The 18,557-nt window shown below is 38.9% G+C and overlaps 2 protein-coding genes across 3 annotated transcripts in view; one reads left to right on the plus strand and one right to left on the minus strand.

Annotated features, from left to right (window-relative positions):
- itga1 (integrin, alpha 1) overlaps positions 1 to 3,054 on the plus strand; it is a 67,974-nt gene extending 64,920 nt beyond the window's left edge. Inside the window, exon 29 of the mRNA XM_016663330.1 lies at positions 2,537 to 3,054. Coding sequence (XP_016518816.1) covers positions 2,537 to 2,550 — 14 coding nt within the window. The 3' untranslated portion in view covers positions 2,551 to 3,054. The remainder of the gene's footprint in view (positions 1 to 2,536) is intronic.
- Positions 3,055 to 3,371: 317 nt separating this feature from the next.
- Positions 3,372 to 18,557, minus strand: part of ntrk2b (neurotrophic tyrosine kinase, receptor, type 2b) — a 16,490-nt gene continuing 1,304 nt past the window's right edge. The window contains exons 2-18 of one of the 2 annotated variants that reach the window (XM_007576688.2): positions 14,669 to 14,743; positions 14,517 to 14,588; positions 14,347 to 14,415; positions 14,092 to 14,243; positions 13,833 to 13,969; positions 12,555 to 12,687; positions 11,782 to 12,084; positions 11,529 to 11,543; positions 10,752 to 10,754; positions 10,597 to 10,625; positions 9,801 to 9,900; positions 8,616 to 8,804; positions 7,454 to 7,584; positions 7,187 to 7,359; positions 5,880 to 6,120; positions 4,863 to 5,021; positions 3,372 to 3,995 (exon numbers count right to left, since the gene is read on the minus strand). In XM_007576688.2, the coding sequence (XP_007576750.1) occupies positions 3,810 to 3,995; positions 4,863 to 5,021; positions 5,880 to 6,120; positions 7,187 to 7,359; positions 7,454 to 7,584; positions 8,616 to 8,804; positions 9,801 to 9,900; positions 10,597 to 10,625; positions 10,752 to 10,754; positions 11,529 to 11,543; positions 11,782 to 12,084; positions 12,555 to 12,687; positions 13,833 to 13,969; positions 14,092 to 14,243; positions 14,347 to 14,415; positions 14,517 to 14,588; positions 14,669 to 14,743 (2,167 nt within the window). In that variant the 3' untranslated portion in view covers positions 3,372 to 3,809. Of the gene's footprint in view, positions 3,996 to 4,862; positions 5,022 to 5,879; positions 6,121 to 7,186; positions 7,360 to 7,453; positions 7,585 to 8,615; positions 8,805 to 9,800; positions 9,901 to 10,596; positions 10,647 to 10,751; positions 10,755 to 11,528; positions 11,544 to 11,781; positions 12,085 to 12,554; positions 12,688 to 13,832; positions 13,970 to 14,091; positions 14,244 to 14,346; positions 14,416 to 14,516; positions 14,589 to 14,668; positions 14,744 to 18,557 lie in introns of both variants that reach the window. The other variant, XM_007576687.2, reaches the window with a different exon arrangement.

The raw sequence follows: 18,557 nt of genomic DNA on the forward strand, positions 1-18,557 counted from the left end.
GCTTGGAGGTTTGCTCCACATTTCTTTTTTGCGTCACTGCGAGTGGCAGTTTTCACAAAGTGGATGGAATAATGACAACTGCACCAATCAACAGCTATAGGAAGCTAAAGGTCTGACACAAGTGGTTGTTCTGGCAGGGTACTGATACCAAACACAACTCAAAACGGATGACAAAGCAAGCTAACGTTCGTCGTCTGGAACGGCCTCTCCGTGATTCCCATTGGGAAATTTTGGACCGTGCTCAAAAGCCAGGTCCAAGAAAACCAGCCAACTTAAATTAACTGTTCATGGAAATGTTGGACAAAAAAAAAACATTAAATATTAATTCTTATTTGAAACTACATTCAAACCAACACTAACATGGGGCTAAGCTGGGAAGGAAAATGACTTGAAAATGGCTGTGCTTGATTTGAAATTTATTTGAAAGCATGCAAAAGCTCCCATATGTCTCATCACTGGGTAGATTTCCTTAATAAGAAGCCCACTGTGAGCTTTACACTGTTTAGAATCCACACACACAAGCTGGCAGTGATGTGATAACTTAAAAAAAAAAAAAAGTCTTAAAAATAACTTTTTTCTGAGTAGCACCCCTCAAACAATCCTTGATGAAGGACGCAGAGCTTATTGTAAGACATACCACCTTTATTAAATGCACAGTATCACAAGGAACATTTCCAGTAATTGTGGATAAGCTACTCACATGATGCACAAAGCATTGAATTGATTGATAGAACTGGCTGATTAAAGCAGGATCAAATCTGCCAGGAGCGCACCACACACACACACACGCACACACACACACACACACGCATTCACACATGCATTCAATTTTATGTGCAAATACACACACAATCACACCAACAAACATGAACACACGCTCACTGTATTCATAAGTAAAATTTATCTTCGTCGTCTTTTTTTCTTCTTTTACCATATATTTACAAAAAAAATAAATAAAATCGTTGACACCACCCCTAAGATAGATTACATTCAAAAAAGATCCCCACCCTTCTAGATTACATTCAAAATAATATACTATTCATGATGCAAAGTCACAGTTATTCATCTGAAAGAGGATCAAAATAGGCTACAGTCAGTCAGAGGTGGTCCGAGTGGCGGGGGGGTCGGGCAGAAGGAGCTCTTCAGACCCCGACCTGGCCACGCATCAACTGGGACGCCTGCTGGCGAGGAGAAATCTGGGTGTGTGTGTGCAGAGTCTGTGCTCCTCCTGCAGTCAGGCAGCCTCCCAGATAGCCTCTGTATGAGCTCCCCATCACAGTGGAGAGGAAAAGAGGAAATCGTTTTTTTCTTTTGGTTTTTTTTTTATTATTTTTTTTATTCTCCTTTTCAGAGAGAAAAATAAAGCACATTGTTCAAACAACGTCCTCTGCAGATCAAAAGTCGCCGAAAAGGGAGGAGGATTGTATTCTCACTGGTATCATGAACAAGCACGAGGAAATCGTACGATGGCGCACAAATAAAATCATTATTTACATTTAGTACGTATTGCCGGTGGCCCGTAACACATTGTCTTCGATAGGTGTCACACAGTTTCTGACGTACCTGCTTGGGACAGATTATACTATTAAACGTAGCCTACTATTCATATAGACAGTTATCAGAACTGTACAGGATGGACAGCAGTTTATATACAGCCCACACAAGACTATATTATACAGGACAGTGTGTAAAAAAACAAACAAAAAAAAAAACACATAAGTGAGATGCACAGAAAAAAAAAAAAAAGCTTATTTTTCCTCAGGTTTACACTTTGCTTCAGCTCAGCCAGGCTGAAGGTTACAGCTGGGGTTGAGACAAAGGGTGTTCAGTGGTAGAGGGTGGCTGCTTGGGTTGTGCATTTTGGGGCGTTGACGGCGTGGGAGGGTTACAAAAATGCTACAAACTGCACCTGACAAACAAAACTAATTGTCTGACTCATTTACATATATAAAAAAAAGAAAAAACCACATAATGGTTAGTTTGATGCTAGGGTGCAGATGAAAGCACAATAGCGGTACGTTAAGCCCAGTCAGCTGCTGATTTACTCTTTCCGCTGTGGTCTGGCAGCATTTTATTTCACACCCCTTGGGCCTACAATGGACTTCAAATAATAATAATAGTATTCTGTGTGACAGACCAACACAAGGTAGTGCACAATTGTAAAAGTGGAAGAGATGTGATCTTTTGAGATTTTCACAAATCTAAAAAGTGTGGCACAAATTTGCACAAATGCCTCTAAATAAAATCTCATGCAGCCAATTCTCTTCAGTGCTCAACTGATTCGTAAAAAGACCCGATTGTTGCGTAATTTACCCTCGGCACAAAATCCGGCTGTTGTTGAACAGAATCGTGAAGGCCAACAAACACACTGGACGGGTCAGAGTTAAAGCTGTGAGCTGGTTTAAAGCAGCATATTGAAATAAAGAAAGAAAAAATCACACTCCTAAGCTTTTAACGTGTGACCCAGCCATAAATCAGAAAAGATGCTCTGGAGGAGCAGCAGCATCCACAACACAGGTGGAAGAATCTTGCGCAGTTTCCTGGAAATAAATTGTTTCGCATGTAAAGTTTCAATTGAAGTTAGAGTGAATGGGGTAGATACCCATGTGAAGATGTGCTGTTTTTTTTTTTTTGTTGTTGTTATTTTTTGCTTTATTTGAAATAAAAATTGAAAAACATACATTTGTTTCCCCTTCCACTTCATAAGCATGCATTACCTTGCAGTGGTTTATCTGGTAAAATGTCGGTAGCATACATTAAAGTTTGGTGTAACAGTTCAAAATGTGAAAAGAAAAATCAAGGGGTCAGGGCACATAAAACTAAAGGTAAGAAATTCAAAACAAGCCGATGCAAAGCGAAGACTGAAAATGCCGAAAGCCTCAAACGTCTTTAAGCAGCGTCAAAGAAACCCCTCTCGGCCCGTTGCCTCACCTCGATCCGTCCTGTAAGAGCCTTGATATCTGGCTCTGAAACATCATTCAGAGATGAGCCACAAAATAAAGATTTTGTTGGGTTTTTTTTTACTCAATGGCACTGCAGGTGAATGACAGACAAATGGAAAACAAAAACAACCAGTCCTCCCGAGTTAACGCGCTGTGCTTCAGATAGCCCTGCTCTCTAAAACCAAACTGTTTCCCACCAATGTATTCACAAAATATGTCATTTTTAATTCAGGATGTAAAATATATTCCCTTTTATTTCACAATTTTGAAATGATCTTTTCTTGTTTTTTTTTTTTTGTTTTTTTTACTTGTCTGTAAAATGTTTTTACATGTGCATGACTTAAATACCAGATTTAAATCAACTGGACTTAAAAAGCTTTATCTACATAGACGTTTCCATATATTCTCAGTCAATGAGTGTTTCTTGCTTTTTTTTTTTATTTCCCCCCTCCCCTTCTTAGTAAGTATGAAAAACATTGTGGCGATGGATTCACATGATGCACAATGACCTCTCTGCTTGTTTTTGTTTTGGGGGTTTTTTTAGACTGTTATTTTAAGTAAAATCACATAAATCTGTATGTATTTTTCTCTTCGTTCTATGAAACATGCCAAGGAGATTCTGCAAATAAAGAAGGAAACAAAAAAAGCAGCAAAAACCTAAACGTTAAGGCTTCTCTTCACGGGATGAGGACACGGACAGCTTGCATTTTACAGTCACATTTACAACCGGATTCTGTACATAGACGTAGTCACGCTACCTTCACTTCTAGCGTCCTCTCTGCCCCCCGACATGCTCTCCAGCACCCAAACACCCATCCGCATACGAAGCACACATGCACACAAACTGCATACGCAGACGCTGGTGGATCAGCCCAGTATATCCAGGTAGACGGGGGAGGCCTTGGCCAAGCTCTGGAGCATGCTGTGGATTTCCTTGATGTTGAGCCTCATGTAGGGCTCCCTCTGCCAGCAGCCCAGCATCAGGTCGTATACCTCCTTAGGACAGGTACGGGGCCGCTGCAGGACTCGGCCTTGCGTGATGCACTCAATCACCTGCGGGAGACAGCGGGGACTTTCAATGCTGTGACAGATTTACACATTCATAAAAATGGGGTAAAAGAAAAGAAAAACAACTGATGTAAAACAACCAAACGACCAGGAGTAGAGGGGTGAGCAATACGGACTTAAAGTTTTATCTTTTTCTCTCCATTTAACATTTGGACTATTTTATGCAAGCCTATCACACGCAGCCCTGTGAAAATATTGCAAAGCTTGTGCTTGGCAAGAGGCTAAAAAGAGGGAAAAAGTACTTTTGTGAGGGATTTAGGGGGCCTAGGAGGACTGTGCATTGCAAAGCCAACAGGAAAGACAGCAGTGTCCTTACAAGCTAAGGCTCAGAAAATTAATGCACTCAAAACCTAATGCCAGAGTTTTCAGTCTTAATGAGTTTCTATTTATTCTAAAGCTCTTCACAGCCCATAACTATGCAACTTATGTTCCTGCTGACGCGCACAAAAACCATCCTTCTGTTTTTGCAAGGTAGCATTTAGAGACACATTCTGATGGGTCAGAAAAGAAACAATCTACACAAAAAGAAGAAACGGTCTGACGTCTGTCGGCTTACTTTTGCAGGTGCCGAGTTTCTTTTTATAGCTCACCTCGCCTAAAATGCATCTAAATCAAGGAAATTGACAACAATCACGCAGAGCAGTTCCACCCAGCTCCATCTAATGCTACATTATGTGCGATACTCTGCGGAACAAACTGCAAATTGCATCACTGGAATAAAAAAACATTAAACATTAACACCTTCAGTTTCTAACGTTAGTCAACCTTCGACAACAGTAAATACTACAATTCCCATGATGCCTCCACTAAAGTCTTGCCATTAATCACAGCTTTGAACCTCATGTGACTGACCTCGTTGTTGGAGAGTTGGTACCAGGGCTGCTTGCCGTAGGTGAAGATCTCCCACAGCACCACACCCAGACTCCACACGTCACTCTCCGTGGTGAACCTCCGATACATGATGCTCTCCGGGGGCATCCAGCGGATCGGCAGCATCGTGTGACCGCCCACCTGGGGAGACGCGGCAGCTTCCATTAGCGAGACCCCTCAGGTCAGATAAAAGGGTTTCAGTTGCTGGTTACGCCATCTCTACTTGCTTACTTATATGACAGGCGGGGGGGACTGAGACGTTACTGTGACCAATAAACAACACGCCGGCAAAAGGACTTTGAAGACGTATGCTATAACATTCACAAAACATTTGTAAAGAGAAATGAGAGTAACGGCGCTTGGATCCCTAACTCATTTTGAATAACATCGTTGGTCATCAGTGGTAGGTGAAAGGCCCCGGTTAGGGTGACATATTTTTTTCCTTGCATTTCTGACTCCAGCAGAGGGCGCTGTGGGATTCAACTTAAGATGCGAGACAAAACGGAGAAGGAATTAAATAAATCTATTTGCTCCTTCTAAATGTCTTTTATTTGACTCTTATCAGTCTTATGATTATGTCCATAGCTGGCTGCAGTTCTCTCATGTCCACACCTGGACAATTACACAGTTTGCTCTTTTGCGGTTTAGTACGACGTTGTCAATCTTGAGTGAGAGAATAATTTAACTCATCGCTGAAAGAAAATGAAAAACCTTCCAGGGTTCCTTTGCACTGTTGCTTCTTATTACCATAGAAACTTAACATTTTTTGTAGATTATGAAATTTACAAACAGATAAAATATCTTAAAATTGCTATTTCTACTGATTCACACACCTGTCTCACCAAAGCTGGAGGAAGCAATCCCTATTTGTAGCTCATGTTTCTGTGTTGAGGTATATTTATGAGAACCATCTGAAGATTGCAAGGATATGCAGTAGCAATAATGAGCAATGAAGGGTCACATAGGAAGATGAAGAGCAAACAGCTCTCGATTACTCACCCTATAGTAGTCTGTGCTGTAAACATCTCTCGACATGCCAAAGTCTCCTATCTTGACCAGCAGGTTTTCCCCTACAAGGCAGTTCCTTGTTGCCAAGTCTCTGTGGACAAAATGTTGGGAGGCCAGGTAGACCATGCCAGCAGCAATCTGTTGGGCAATGTGCAGCATCTGAGACTGGGTGAGCTCCACCAAGATACTGTGCTGACCGTCTGCCATGAGAACCGCATCAGGACCGTGGGACCTGCAACCCAAAAAAACCATTGCATTTTTCGCAAACGACAGAAAAAAAAGTAGCTTTTCATCATTTCTGAAGATTTATTTATTTATTTATTTATTTATTTATTTATCTGTCATGATTACTTATTGTCTCCAAAGTCTCGGTTTTGATTCGAATTCATGACAGTTTGACAAGAAAATTGTAACACCAACAAATCCAACACAGGAGCGTTCTCATTGCAACTCCCGACAACAGATGGAACAGCATTAGAACATTTAAGCTGCATGTTTGAGGTTGTGCACTCTGACATTTTAGCGCATTCGAAATCATTTTGGTGAGTCTAAGAAGTAAATTTAAGTCCAACAATTAAAAATATATACAGATGGCAGACTGTGGCAGGTTGTGGCTTCTTCTTCTCTTCCTAAAAGAGGAGGAGTTTATGGTTAAAGCAACTTTATAGTGATGATGTGAAACCAGGCAGGCTGCTGAATGCACCCATTAAACTGCCCATATAACCCACAATTGACAATGTATGAAATGGAAATGTGTGGTCGTTACAGATAGGCTTAGCATAACTGTGCAGTGACCACACCACTCAGCGTCTGACCTTTCAGCCACAGTTCAATCTTTTGAAAAAGTCCTTAGCAGACGGCTTTTCTTTACGACTTTAGTCAAGTTCAAAATCAATTCATATGACGCCCATTATGTTACTGAGACCTTTTAATGTTTTTATGAGTCTCAAATGTTACGATCAGGAAACTATTTAAGATGTCAGAACATTAACTTGATCTTATTGTGCTAGTTGTAAGCTTTTGAACTGATTCATTATTACGTTCACCTTTGAACAGTGATTTATTGCGTTTTACTGCAAATACACGCCAGTTTCTTTCTTTTGCAGAAATAATATGTATAACTTAAATGGGCTTCTTCTCCAGTCAAGATATTTTATCAACAGAGATGTGCTGTGGATCTAACATATAGTTAATATAATTGAGCGCAGCCTTTGTCCTTGCTGAAAGAGGTGCCCAACAAGCAAAATTAAATTACTTTTACAAAACAAGTCTGTCATTTCATTGGAAGACGATCTCACCTGAGGAACTTGTTCAGGTCTCCGTGTTTCATGTACTCAAAAACCATGATGAGCGGGTCGCTCTCCACACACACTCCGTAGAAGGTGACGATGTGCTCGTGTTGCAGGTTGGTGAGAAGCTCCGCCTCCCTGTAGAAGTCTGCGCGAGCGCTTTCAGTGGCCTCCTTCAGAGTCTGAGAGACAGAAAGAGGCAGGGTGAACAGGAGCGAACATCCAGCGGAAACCGTTCCCCCGGCGTTGTTGAAGAAGGAGCTTCCTGATCGGCACCTTGACGGCCACGTGGATCTTCTCATGCTCTGGCACAAGGTTGTAGCACTCGGCAAGGAAGACCTTTCCGAAGGCTCCTTCTCCCAGCTCCCGCTTCAGCACGATGTTGTGCCTCTTGATGTGCTGCACAACTTTAATACAGAACAAGTCAAATCACCCACAAGATTTTATATATATATTTTTTTTTCATTAGGAATTTTGAGAAAAAAATTTCAACTTTATAGTATACTGGAATTTGATTGTGTTCGTTACGGACAATTTACAAAAAAATAAATAAATGAAAATACCAAATGTAAAAATAAGTTGCATTAATGAAAGTCTTATAGACTTTTCAAGAAGTGTTGGCCCTTCAAAGCGACTTTGCTAGGCAAGCTAACTCTTGACATCCATCATGTCCTTTGTTTTTAGAAACTCCAGATTCTTGAAGTTTACACTTTTAATATATGACTGTGGTTTTAATTATAAAATACACTCTAATGAAGGGAATAGTCCCAAGTCTTTCAAGGTCTATTTCACAACAAACATTGCAAATAAAAAATACAACTGTAATGATTGTTTTTCAAGTAAAATAATTACATAATGTTTGATTTTTTTTTTTTATTAAAAATGATTTGTTTAAATATTGAGAAACTTTGATATTTTCTTTGGTATTTTTCCTCAAGATTACCATACAATTATACTATATATGGAGCGCTCAGTCTGGCCTGTGCCAAGTGTTAATTATTAGTAATTCGATATGACATTGATATATGTTATGTGTGTTTTTTCCCTCCATTGTTATTATGAATGTAGAAATTAGTACTATTATTATTGTCAATACTATTTTATACCATGGAGCACTATTTTTCATTGTCGACTGGTTCCTAACAAACTAAGTTAAAAAAGAAGGTTGGTATTTACAGAAAGTTTAATATTTCTTGCACAGCAAAGAACTAAGACACGTCAAATCTATAGGTCTCCGATAAAACAAGAAGTTTGTGTTTCTGAGTATCTTGCATGAGCTTTCCGGTTAGCTCCCAAAGCAGGAAGTCACTCCCGCGGCACAGTAGGAATCTGCTGATAAATATGGCGCCGATAGCAATGATCCCTGCATGGATTTATCAGAGAGAGAAAAAAAAGAGCCCAGGTTACCCGGCGTTCATCAAGAGCGGCGGTAACTCACACGTGTCAGCTTTCAGCATGCTGCCGGAGTTGCGGAAGTACTGCGGGTTCTCAATGACAGGAATCTTTGTCATCCCGATGATCACTGCATCTGGACCCATCTCTGAGGACGACGGGGTGTTGTTGCCATTGGAGACGTGATGAAGAGGGCTGGCAGAGTCGTCGTCGTTGCTGATTACCGAGGAGGAGCCTGGGGACCCACGGAGAGGAGAGGTGGAGGTGGTGGCGGTCAGGAAACAGGAGAAGGAGAGATGGGCAGACAAGAAGGTGAAGTGTAGGAGGTTTGGTCATTAGGAAGGAGGAGTAAGAGAAGATGGAAAGAGGAGAAGAGTGGTTAACAGGGTGGATGGATGTTGAAGGGTGCATAGGTTTAATGGTGTATAATACCCTAGTATCAGGTTTCTGAAAATTGTGGGAGTAATGCTAGACTAACAGAGGAAGTTAATAATATATGGTTTTACACAGGAAGTAGCCATATCAGTATTTATATATGTTATTGACCGTTTATTAACTTCTTAATGGTAGTAGGCATTTTGAAAATAACATTTGTAGACAACGCTTACCCTAAAAAGTGAAATCGCCTGTTTACCGTTTAGTCTAAAGGTGACAGAACATTCGGTCACATTACAAGCATAAATAGTGAGATGTGATCGGTATAAGTTTTAAATTGACCATGCATCAGTTCTTACCAGCTGATAGCCCTACATATCAATGCACTGTAATTAGCAAGAGTAAAAGAAACATTTTGTGATTAGGGGTCTAAAAAAGGCTCCAGCCCAGGGGGTCCCACCTTTCTAAATCTGGCCCTTTTTAGCTGGAGCTGTTTTGCAAAGAATCGACAAAAATGTAAGTTTGGAAACATGCAAAGCAGGGAGAAACATACCACAAAAGACTTGCAGCTGTAACTTCTGCAAATGTTTGTTCTAGAAACGATTCCATCATTTTATCTGTACATTTAAATTTATATTTTTTTCTCCCGGTTCACATTTATGTTCTATATCGTGTTGGTATTTCACATAAAAGCCCCAATAAAAAAAAAATTCTATGAATATTCTGATCTGACAACAGTTTAGGAAGGTTTTGTTTCTTTTATCTTCTCTGGGGAATTATGGGCACAAGCTTAAGTCTCCTTATTTATGCAAAAAAAAAAAAATAAGAATAAAATAAATAAAGATATTTATTTTACCTTTAATACCAAAGTTTGAGTTTCTTCCATATTTCAAAATGATGACCATGAGGACGCAGCCAGTCAGGGCAACACCGGCAATTCCCACAACGACATATACCTGGAGATGAACAAAGGGGAGAATGTGATATCAGTAAGAAGTCAAAACTAAACTGCAAAAATCAAAATAAGGTGCTGGTCATAATTAGTGAGATCTCTGGCAATTATGTGTTTTGTTTATTTTACACTGAAAAAAAAAGAGAAGAAAAATAGAACATCTGATTTGAGCACATTCAGTCAATGTCTAACAAAGTAGAAACAATTGGCTTTAGCAAAGTCACTTGGGGTACAATTATTAGTACAGCTAAGTTTAATGGTTTGTATAACTCCCCCTTTTCGACAAAATAATAATTTGTAGGTCTTGACTAGAGAGACTACAGAGACATGGCTTAGTGACCAGTTCCACAATCTCTATGGTAGTCCATAGACCTGAGTACGAGTTTATATATTTTTCTTTTTACCTTCACACACAATTTAGGTCTTGGCATTGAGGTTAGGTGGTGGCTTTAGAAAGAGATTTATTCTGTGACTAGTGAACAATTTCTGTGCTAATGAAGCAATATGTACTCAGAGCCCAAAGAATCACTGATCCCTATATACTTGAAACTATTTGCACTTCTATATCAGCAAATGTGTACGAGATCACAAATATAATGTACGTCACTGAAACCACATTCAAATAAACAGCAAATATGTCTTTAAGTCAAAAGGTTTGTAAAAAAGCTATACATGGCCAGTAATATTTAGGATCACTTACTGCAACACTGTCGTCCAGAGGCGGTGGATCTGGATAAGTATATATGTGATCTGTCAAATCAGAGTTATTCATATTTGGAAATATTTTGCAATTCTGACTGATGTGTGCAATGTTATATTGTGTGAAACTACATACAAAGTCCGGAAAAAACTTACCATCTGAGCAGAAGACGCAGATGCAGGGGAAAAGGAGAAAGAAAAAAAAAAGAGAGATGAAATCAGTAGATATTTTTAACTGCATAAGAGTACAGAGAAAAGTTAAGTGCAGCTTTCTTGTGCTTTTTTTCAGACTTAAATGCTTAAGATCCTCAAAAAATAATCCCCTTATATCTTACAAAGGTATGGAAAGATGTCCATGCATTAAAGTGGCAAAGAAGTGGCATCATGTTTGACTGTGTCAAAAATGTCAATCACCTTAAATGCTGTAAAGTTGGCCTGATACAATGGGACTTATCTCTTTCAAAAAAATGTACATTTTTATCCCCAGAATAGTTTTCCAAAAGTCTTAGGATTGTTGGTGGACTCATATGAGGTGGGCCTTTGTGTTGGTCATCATCGGTCTCCCATAAATAAAACTTTTCAAGAGTTTTTTTTTTTTACTGTTGAATCAAAAATGCTGATCTAAAACTAAAATTTGATTGTAAGACCTAATAGGAAGTACAGAACAGAAAGACGACAATAATACCTATATTATCATTTAAATGTAATTGTAATTAATCATCTTCCTGAAAAAATACTTTTTTGCCGAAAGTAATATTTTTTTTGCCTAATTCACCTTTTAGCAAAAAAGAGGTGGCAATTTTATTAATTAATTTATTTTTTGCCAAAAATGACTTAGGCTATTATTTTAGGAAGGTGACAAAATCAAGAAATTGATGAGGGGGCTAATACTTTTTCATGGCAATCAAGTCATAAAACATAAGTATTACGTACCATAATCTGGGTTTCCTGTAAATAAAAAAATGAAAAACAAAGACATTTGTTGTAATAATAATTATAACATGTCAGGTTTGTTACATATAAAATCCCACTCAGTTACAAAACTTAGTCACAATTAACATAGCTATACAATAAAAGATGTACAACTGAAACAGTTGCACTTCTGCAATTTGAATGTAATTGAACCTAGTACACTTAAAATCATGCTCTAGAAATAACTTTATTTGGAAACAGGAAGCAAACTGGCCTGTAATGTTTGGCGGATCAAGGAACTGGGCGGTGACCGTCTTTTCATCCTGACCGTACTCGTTCCTCGCCACGAGCTTGTATTCGCCGTTGTGGATGTGAGTGGGATTGGCGAGCTGCAGGCAGCCGTGGTCCTCGTTCTCGGTGGACTCGTGGATCATGGTGCGGATGAAGTCTTGCTCCTGGAGAAGCACCTTCTTATGATACCACAGCAGCTTAGGTTTGGGGTTCCCCGTCACAGTGAATGGGATGCACCACTGGTGGGCCTGTTCTGGAGCCAGCAGCTGCTCGATTCTAGGGGGAACTAAGACGGAGGCAACGGGAGAAGAAGAGAGGTCACGGGGACAACAGGAGACAAAAAGAAAGAGCAAAGGTGAAGTAAAAACCCTAATTGTGGAGAGGAGAGGTGAAGGTTGGAAAAATAACTGGGAGGCAAGCATTAACCTAATGAAAAACTACGCATTCCAACTCTGAAGACAGAAAAACATGGAAGAGGACAACGTATAAATGGATGTTAAACAAGCGAAGGCACGTAGTGAGGCATGAGCAGCTTTACAGGAAGAAGAGTTATGGACAGGAAACATGGAAAGTCAATAAAATTTTCCAGGAGACAGTAATGATAACAAACCAAGAAGCCTTCTGCTTCCACAAGAAAAAAAAAACACGGTTTAGGAGAAAGTATTTAAATGCTCATCACACAGAGGAAATTAGATCAAATTGAACGCAAATAAAGTAGGATTTCTAGAGATGTGAGGCCATATTTGAAGTCCTTACAGAGGATATTGAGCTGAAGCGTAGCTTCAATCTGACCGACTATGTTCTCGGCGCTGCATACGATCACCCTGCCGTTGTCATCGGGAGACAGGCCTGACAAGATGAGGGTGCTTTCTGTTTCCAAAGGGTCAATCTGGAAAGATAAGACTTATTAGATCAATTACAGATTCTGTGTACGGACATGCGAGACTGGTGGGATGTTTATCTAAACAAAAAAAAACAACAACTTATATCACTCATGGTGTGTGTAACGGTTGTATGTAATTTTGCAATTCGCAATTGCTTTGCGAATTGCAAAGTAATTTGCAGTTACTTTGCAATATAAAAGTAACTGCGAATCATTCCAGCTCCTAAATGATGTAAACGAATTACAGTTATTTACAATTTACATCTAATTTTATTTAGAAAAAAATTAACAAATTAATGTCTTTTTTTTCCCTTCACTTAAAAAAAGCTTCTTATTGGCTGAAGCCATGCTTATTTGTGGTTCAGCCGGATTCAGTTTTCATGTAGTGTGGTTTTTATTTCTGTGCTGTAACACCATCTTCAGTCTTGCTGTCAGATTGCAGTTTTACTGCTGATTCCTAGAACTTCAAGAAGTAGAATGTGAGGTAGATCTTTTAGTCATCAGGCGCCACTCCTGTGGAACCACCTCCCAGTTTTAGTCCGTGAGGCAGACATCCTGTCTACTTTTAAAACAAAGTTGAAAACTTTCCTTTTTCATAAAACAGACAGACTACACCGTGCAAAAAAATAATAAAATAAAATAAAACAATTACTCTAAGTTACGGTAAAATACTGGCAGCTGTGGTTGCCAGAATTTTGCTGTAAAATTCTGGCCACCATAGAATTTTACCATATAAATATGGATCTTGCTGTATTTATATTGTAAAGTTCTGGCAACCACAGCTGCTTTTATTGTAAATTAGATACTCTATTTTAAGAGTTTAGATTAGGATATCCTGAGCTATTTTTGTAGCTATGCTGCTGTAGGCTTAGGCTACTAGAGGACAAACTGATGACTTTTCCTCACTTTCTGCTTCTTCTTCTTCTACTACTCTCCATTTTTGCATTATTTACTGATATTTCAATAGTTAAACTTTTTGCTTTCTCAAAAACTTGCAAAAACAAGTTTTCTTCAAGTACTCTGGCTGCTTCCCACAGACCATTTGATCTTATGTTTGAGTATGTGGTCTGTTGTGTTGCATGATAGACAACAGTCATTTGGACTTCGCTTATTCCAACATTTAAAAGAGACTTGAAGGTAAACCGTCTCACCTCATAGTGGGTTGAGAGCATATCAAGGGTCCACAGGATTTCAGGAACAGGGGAGCCTGAGGCACTGCACACAACTTTGACATCACGCCCCTCCCTTACAGTCACATTTTTGGGGCTCAACTCTACTTTGGGAACCACTGCAAGTGACATAAAATGTGGCAAATATACGTGAATATTGTCTGTAGTTTTAAACTGCTCCTTTACGTCTTCACAAAGCAAACACAATCAGCCTAAGAAAACCAGCAACGCTTTACATTACCACAGTCTGGAGGAGTGAGTGTGGCAAAGTCCCTTGTCTCTCCCCTTTCATCAGTACATGTCAGCTCTGGACCGTCTATGTCTTCTTGGAGTCTCAGTTTGATCCACAAGTTTTCACAAACACAATCCAGAGGGTTTCCAGATAGAAGAAGCCTTAAAATGGAGCAGACAAACAAACGCAAGAAAGATTTTAGTGGGAGGGGGGGAGGGAGGGATGTTGGACTACTGACAGTTTGACGCACATGTGTCAACTTACGGAAATGTACTGTTGAAGTTCTGAAATGTTCTCCATGACAGCATGGAGAGGTTGTTATCTCTGAGATTTCTAAGAAAAATAAAAATGAAAAAAAATAGCAACAAAAACTGTAAAAAGTCAGCAGGGGGAACAGGTGCGATAAAATAACTTTACTGTAAGACACTGCTTACACATATTGAAGTCTTGTGTTGTTATAAAATGCATCCTTGGATATATATGTTAATCTTGTCCTTGTCACCGTTCTGTTGGAAGTCACAGTGTGCATTTATTTAGTTTAAATTAGCTTAATATCTAACCGAGCACAAACCGGTGGGATACTTACAGATTTCTGAGGTTTATGTAGTGCCTCAAACTGCTGTCACTTATGTTAACCAATCTGTTTTGATTGGCAATGTGTCTGCGGAAAGAAATGAAACCAGATGTTAAGACTTGTTACAATGCACGTTCTTACGGAAAATGATCATATTATACTTGCTACGTCAAGTATTGAGGCAGATAAAGTCGATTTATGTTTTATTTTGGAGAATGGCAAAATTTTGCTCTCAAAATGTAGATATTTTGTCTCAGGCATACTGTTTTCTTTTTCTTGTAACATGTATGATTAGTTTTTTTTTGTTTTGTTTTGGGTTTTTTTACATGTAATTCAAGAACTCTGATCTCAGGGCTGCACAGTGGAGCAGCTTGTAACACTTTCCTCACTACATGGAGGTTGTGGGTTCACATTCAGGTCTAGGGTCTTTCTAAATATAGTTTGCATGCCCCCTTTCTCTCCCCACCACGCATGCATCTGTTCACTCTGGGTACTCCAGATTATTCCTGCAGTCCAAGAAACATGGATATTAATTGATTTCTCTTAAATTGTCCTTAGGTATATGAGTGCTTGTGTGAATGAATGGTTGTTTATCCTGTGTGTCTGTTGCCCTTTGATAGACTGCCAACCTGTCCAGGAAGTACCATCTACAACTGCTGGAGATAAGCACCAACTCCCCCAAAACCCTGTAAGGATGAGCGGCTGTGGATGGATGGAACTTGGTTTTGCAGCACACCAATTCAGAAATCCGTGGCATTTTCTTAACATCACTCCTGACATCCTTTATTTACGTTTTGAAGAAAGAAATTACTATAAACGATCGTCTTCTGGATTCGCAGCTGACATCCATCCGTTTTTCTATACCTGTTTAACTTGTGGGGTCTTTGTTGGGGTTGGGTGACAGGTACAGGTTTTCAGCACATCACATGGAAACAGAGACACGGCAACACAGGAGAAATATCCCTGCATGCAAACACTTCCATACCTAAGTGAAATTTAGAGGGACAAATGAACCTACCCACAAAAAAAATAAATAAATCTGCACATGTACAGGAGAACATGCAAACTCCATCCAGACAGACCCCAGTTCAGGATTACAGCCCACCTTCTTGCTGCAAGGCAACAGTGCTCCCAACTGCACGACCATGCAGGTCAGGAAGTTGTTTAAAAATGAATTTGTCCTTAAATAAATAAAGCAGAGGTATGCGATTTGAGAAAAAAAAAAAACAGAAAAAAAGTAGGGTAGGCTTTGCTACTTTCCCTACGGGAACCAATTTCCCATAGGGGTATTTGTTGCTGAAATATTTGTGTTTAAATGACAGTGGTTTGTTTTGAACTATGTCCAAATAATATGCCCTATAAAATGTCTGTCTTTTTTTTTGTCTTTTTAATAGAAATGATTATGCTGTTGGGAACTTGGAAGGAATGTTGAATAGTTTTTACCAAATATTGTGACCCAGTTTGTAAGTGTAGAGAAGTCACCGAAAGGAAGCAGAAAAACCTGAAAACGTTGACCTGATTTGACTTAGATTAACTTCTTTCATAGTGTAAAAAATGAGAAATGATGGGATGGCAAAACGATTCAGCATAATAATGTTTATATCACTGTCAATTCAGTTCACCCTAGAGAGGGACATTCTTCACTTTAGGTGACATTATCCTTCCACCTACTGAGTAGTTAGCATGAGCTAGTGCTAGTTTTCTTCAACATTAACACTTTGATCAAAGAAGCGACTGCAAAGTCAATACAGACAGGCAATTATTTTGTGTTATACAATAGGTTTTAATTTTGACAACCAAATTTATCTACATGTCAACAAAATTCTTAGTCACAGAGTGTGAGGCTGTAGTCTTCAACCAACTTTCAGTAGTTAGTAGTAGTAATTCTGCAGCTGCAGTTTTTTTGTTGTTGTTGGTGTTTTCACTTCTTGCTTTACTGTTCCCTTAAAATTGACTTTTTATTTACAATTGCAAGTTGAAATTTCAATAATTTCTATTGAAACCAGTCGGTAAACACACTCATATCGTAAATATATAATTTGCTTTTCTAATATATATTTTTTTTCTGTTATTACTATGATGGACAAAGACAGGGATTTTGGGGGAGAAATTTTGGTTCAACAAAACTGTTTGATATCCCTGAAGATGCCTATAATTGTTCAAAAAACGACCAAATAAGTACCAAGTAATAATCCAGCAATCAATTACTTTGACCTATAAAACCATTCTTAATTGGAATGAGTTGAGGTCATGTTTCTGTGAAAAACTGGATGTCATTTACCTCAGTTTCATAATTTAATTATGTTTACTTTGGAAAAATAAAGTAAGCAGAATACCACATTATTCTTTGAATAACATTTATCTGTAACAAACATCTTTTAGGATGCATAAAATGACTATTAATCAAGTAACTGATATTTATTCTAACTATCGAAATCAGACATCATTTATCAAAGATCATTTGAAGAAAGCGTAATACAAGTATTTAAAATATATATATTTTTAACTAAGCAACCTTATGATTTTAGTTTCACATTTCACTGCATTCAGTGTTAACAGAACAACATAATTACACCAGGATGTCAACTTGTAAGCATGATACCCATGTTCATTTCTAACATGGGTATCATGTGTTGGTATCATTTCAAAGTACCATTCCTCTCTCATATAAGTTCATTTGAGATAACACTTTGGAAATGTCGCTAACATTCCAACCTTTAATGCAAAGATAAACTAAAAGTACAAATCCCTTATTCAACTCAGTTTTAGAAGCACGTTGAGTATGAATTGTATGCACAAACTGTTTGTCAGAAAGTCTTATTACACATTACGAGACTTATGACTTTAATGTATTTTAATCTGACAATTGTCAGCGTAGATGTTTTCTAAAATGATACTAATTAGTTTCACCCCAAATATCATTTGTGTAGAGAAAGTTTTTTATTATTATTATTTGTTCTTAGCCTTACAGTTAGATACTGTTTACCAGAACTCATTTGACAGGAAACCTCACCCAGTATTTTGGTTGAAACCACAACTCAAGCTTGTTAAATCAACCGAGGTCTGGATTGGTCCACATTTGACCCATGACAAAGTTGGCACCATTACCCAAATTGGCAGAGCTGGCGCAAGCAGAAGTAATTTAGCTTCCACCCTCAGGAAAAATGTATTTGTTGATACAAACTAAAAACACTGCAGGTAGAAGACTAACTGCTCGTGATCTTAGAGATTAGATATTGGTTGTCTACTGCGAGAGTGAGACGGAGAGGGCCTCCAAGTCAAATTCTGCCTACGGCCCTGTACAAGTTTTGGCCGACCCTGAAACATTGTCCGTTTCTCAGCCACAGTGTACGGATGAGATTTCGTTTATAAGTTAATAAACGGTATCCGTTACAATGCAGCCTAAACGATGAAGTAGCTTAAACGGTTAACTAATGCAATATATACGTTTAAAATTTGATTTGCCTGCTTTCGTATTTTTGCAAATCGTTGGCTGCTTCAACCGTTTTTTTCTTCTTCTTCTTCTTCTTCTTTCGCCCCCGGATGTATGCATAAATGAAGAAGTCATTTCCCCACAAAAGGCGCCAGTTGAATAACATCCATGATGTCTCCAGCGCGTCTGCCTCAGAAGAAACTAAACCCAGTCTCCACTACTCTGTGCAGTTGTAGGCTGTGTGGACTTCTGCAGCGTTGTAACAGGCACACTCACAGGCCTACACACTGACGCAGATAAGGGCGCACAACTCTCGGCAGCCTATTGCCAGCTGTACACAACTGATATGATCTCATGTGTAATCTGTCAACAGTGTGGGCATTTTTGAAATATTGAGGATATCTCCCCCACGCCCACTCTAACTCCCACCCTCACATCCGCCTCCCCCCAACCCCCCCAAAAATATTT

This window comes from Poecilia formosa, unplaced genomic scaffold (assembly GCF_000485575.1).
Source record: "Poecilia formosa unplaced genomic scaffold, Poecilia_formosa-5.1.2 Scaffold414, whole genome shotgun sequence".
Lineage (NCBI taxonomy): Eukaryota > Metazoa > Chordata > Actinopteri > Cyprinodontiformes > Poeciliidae > Poecilia > Poecilia formosa.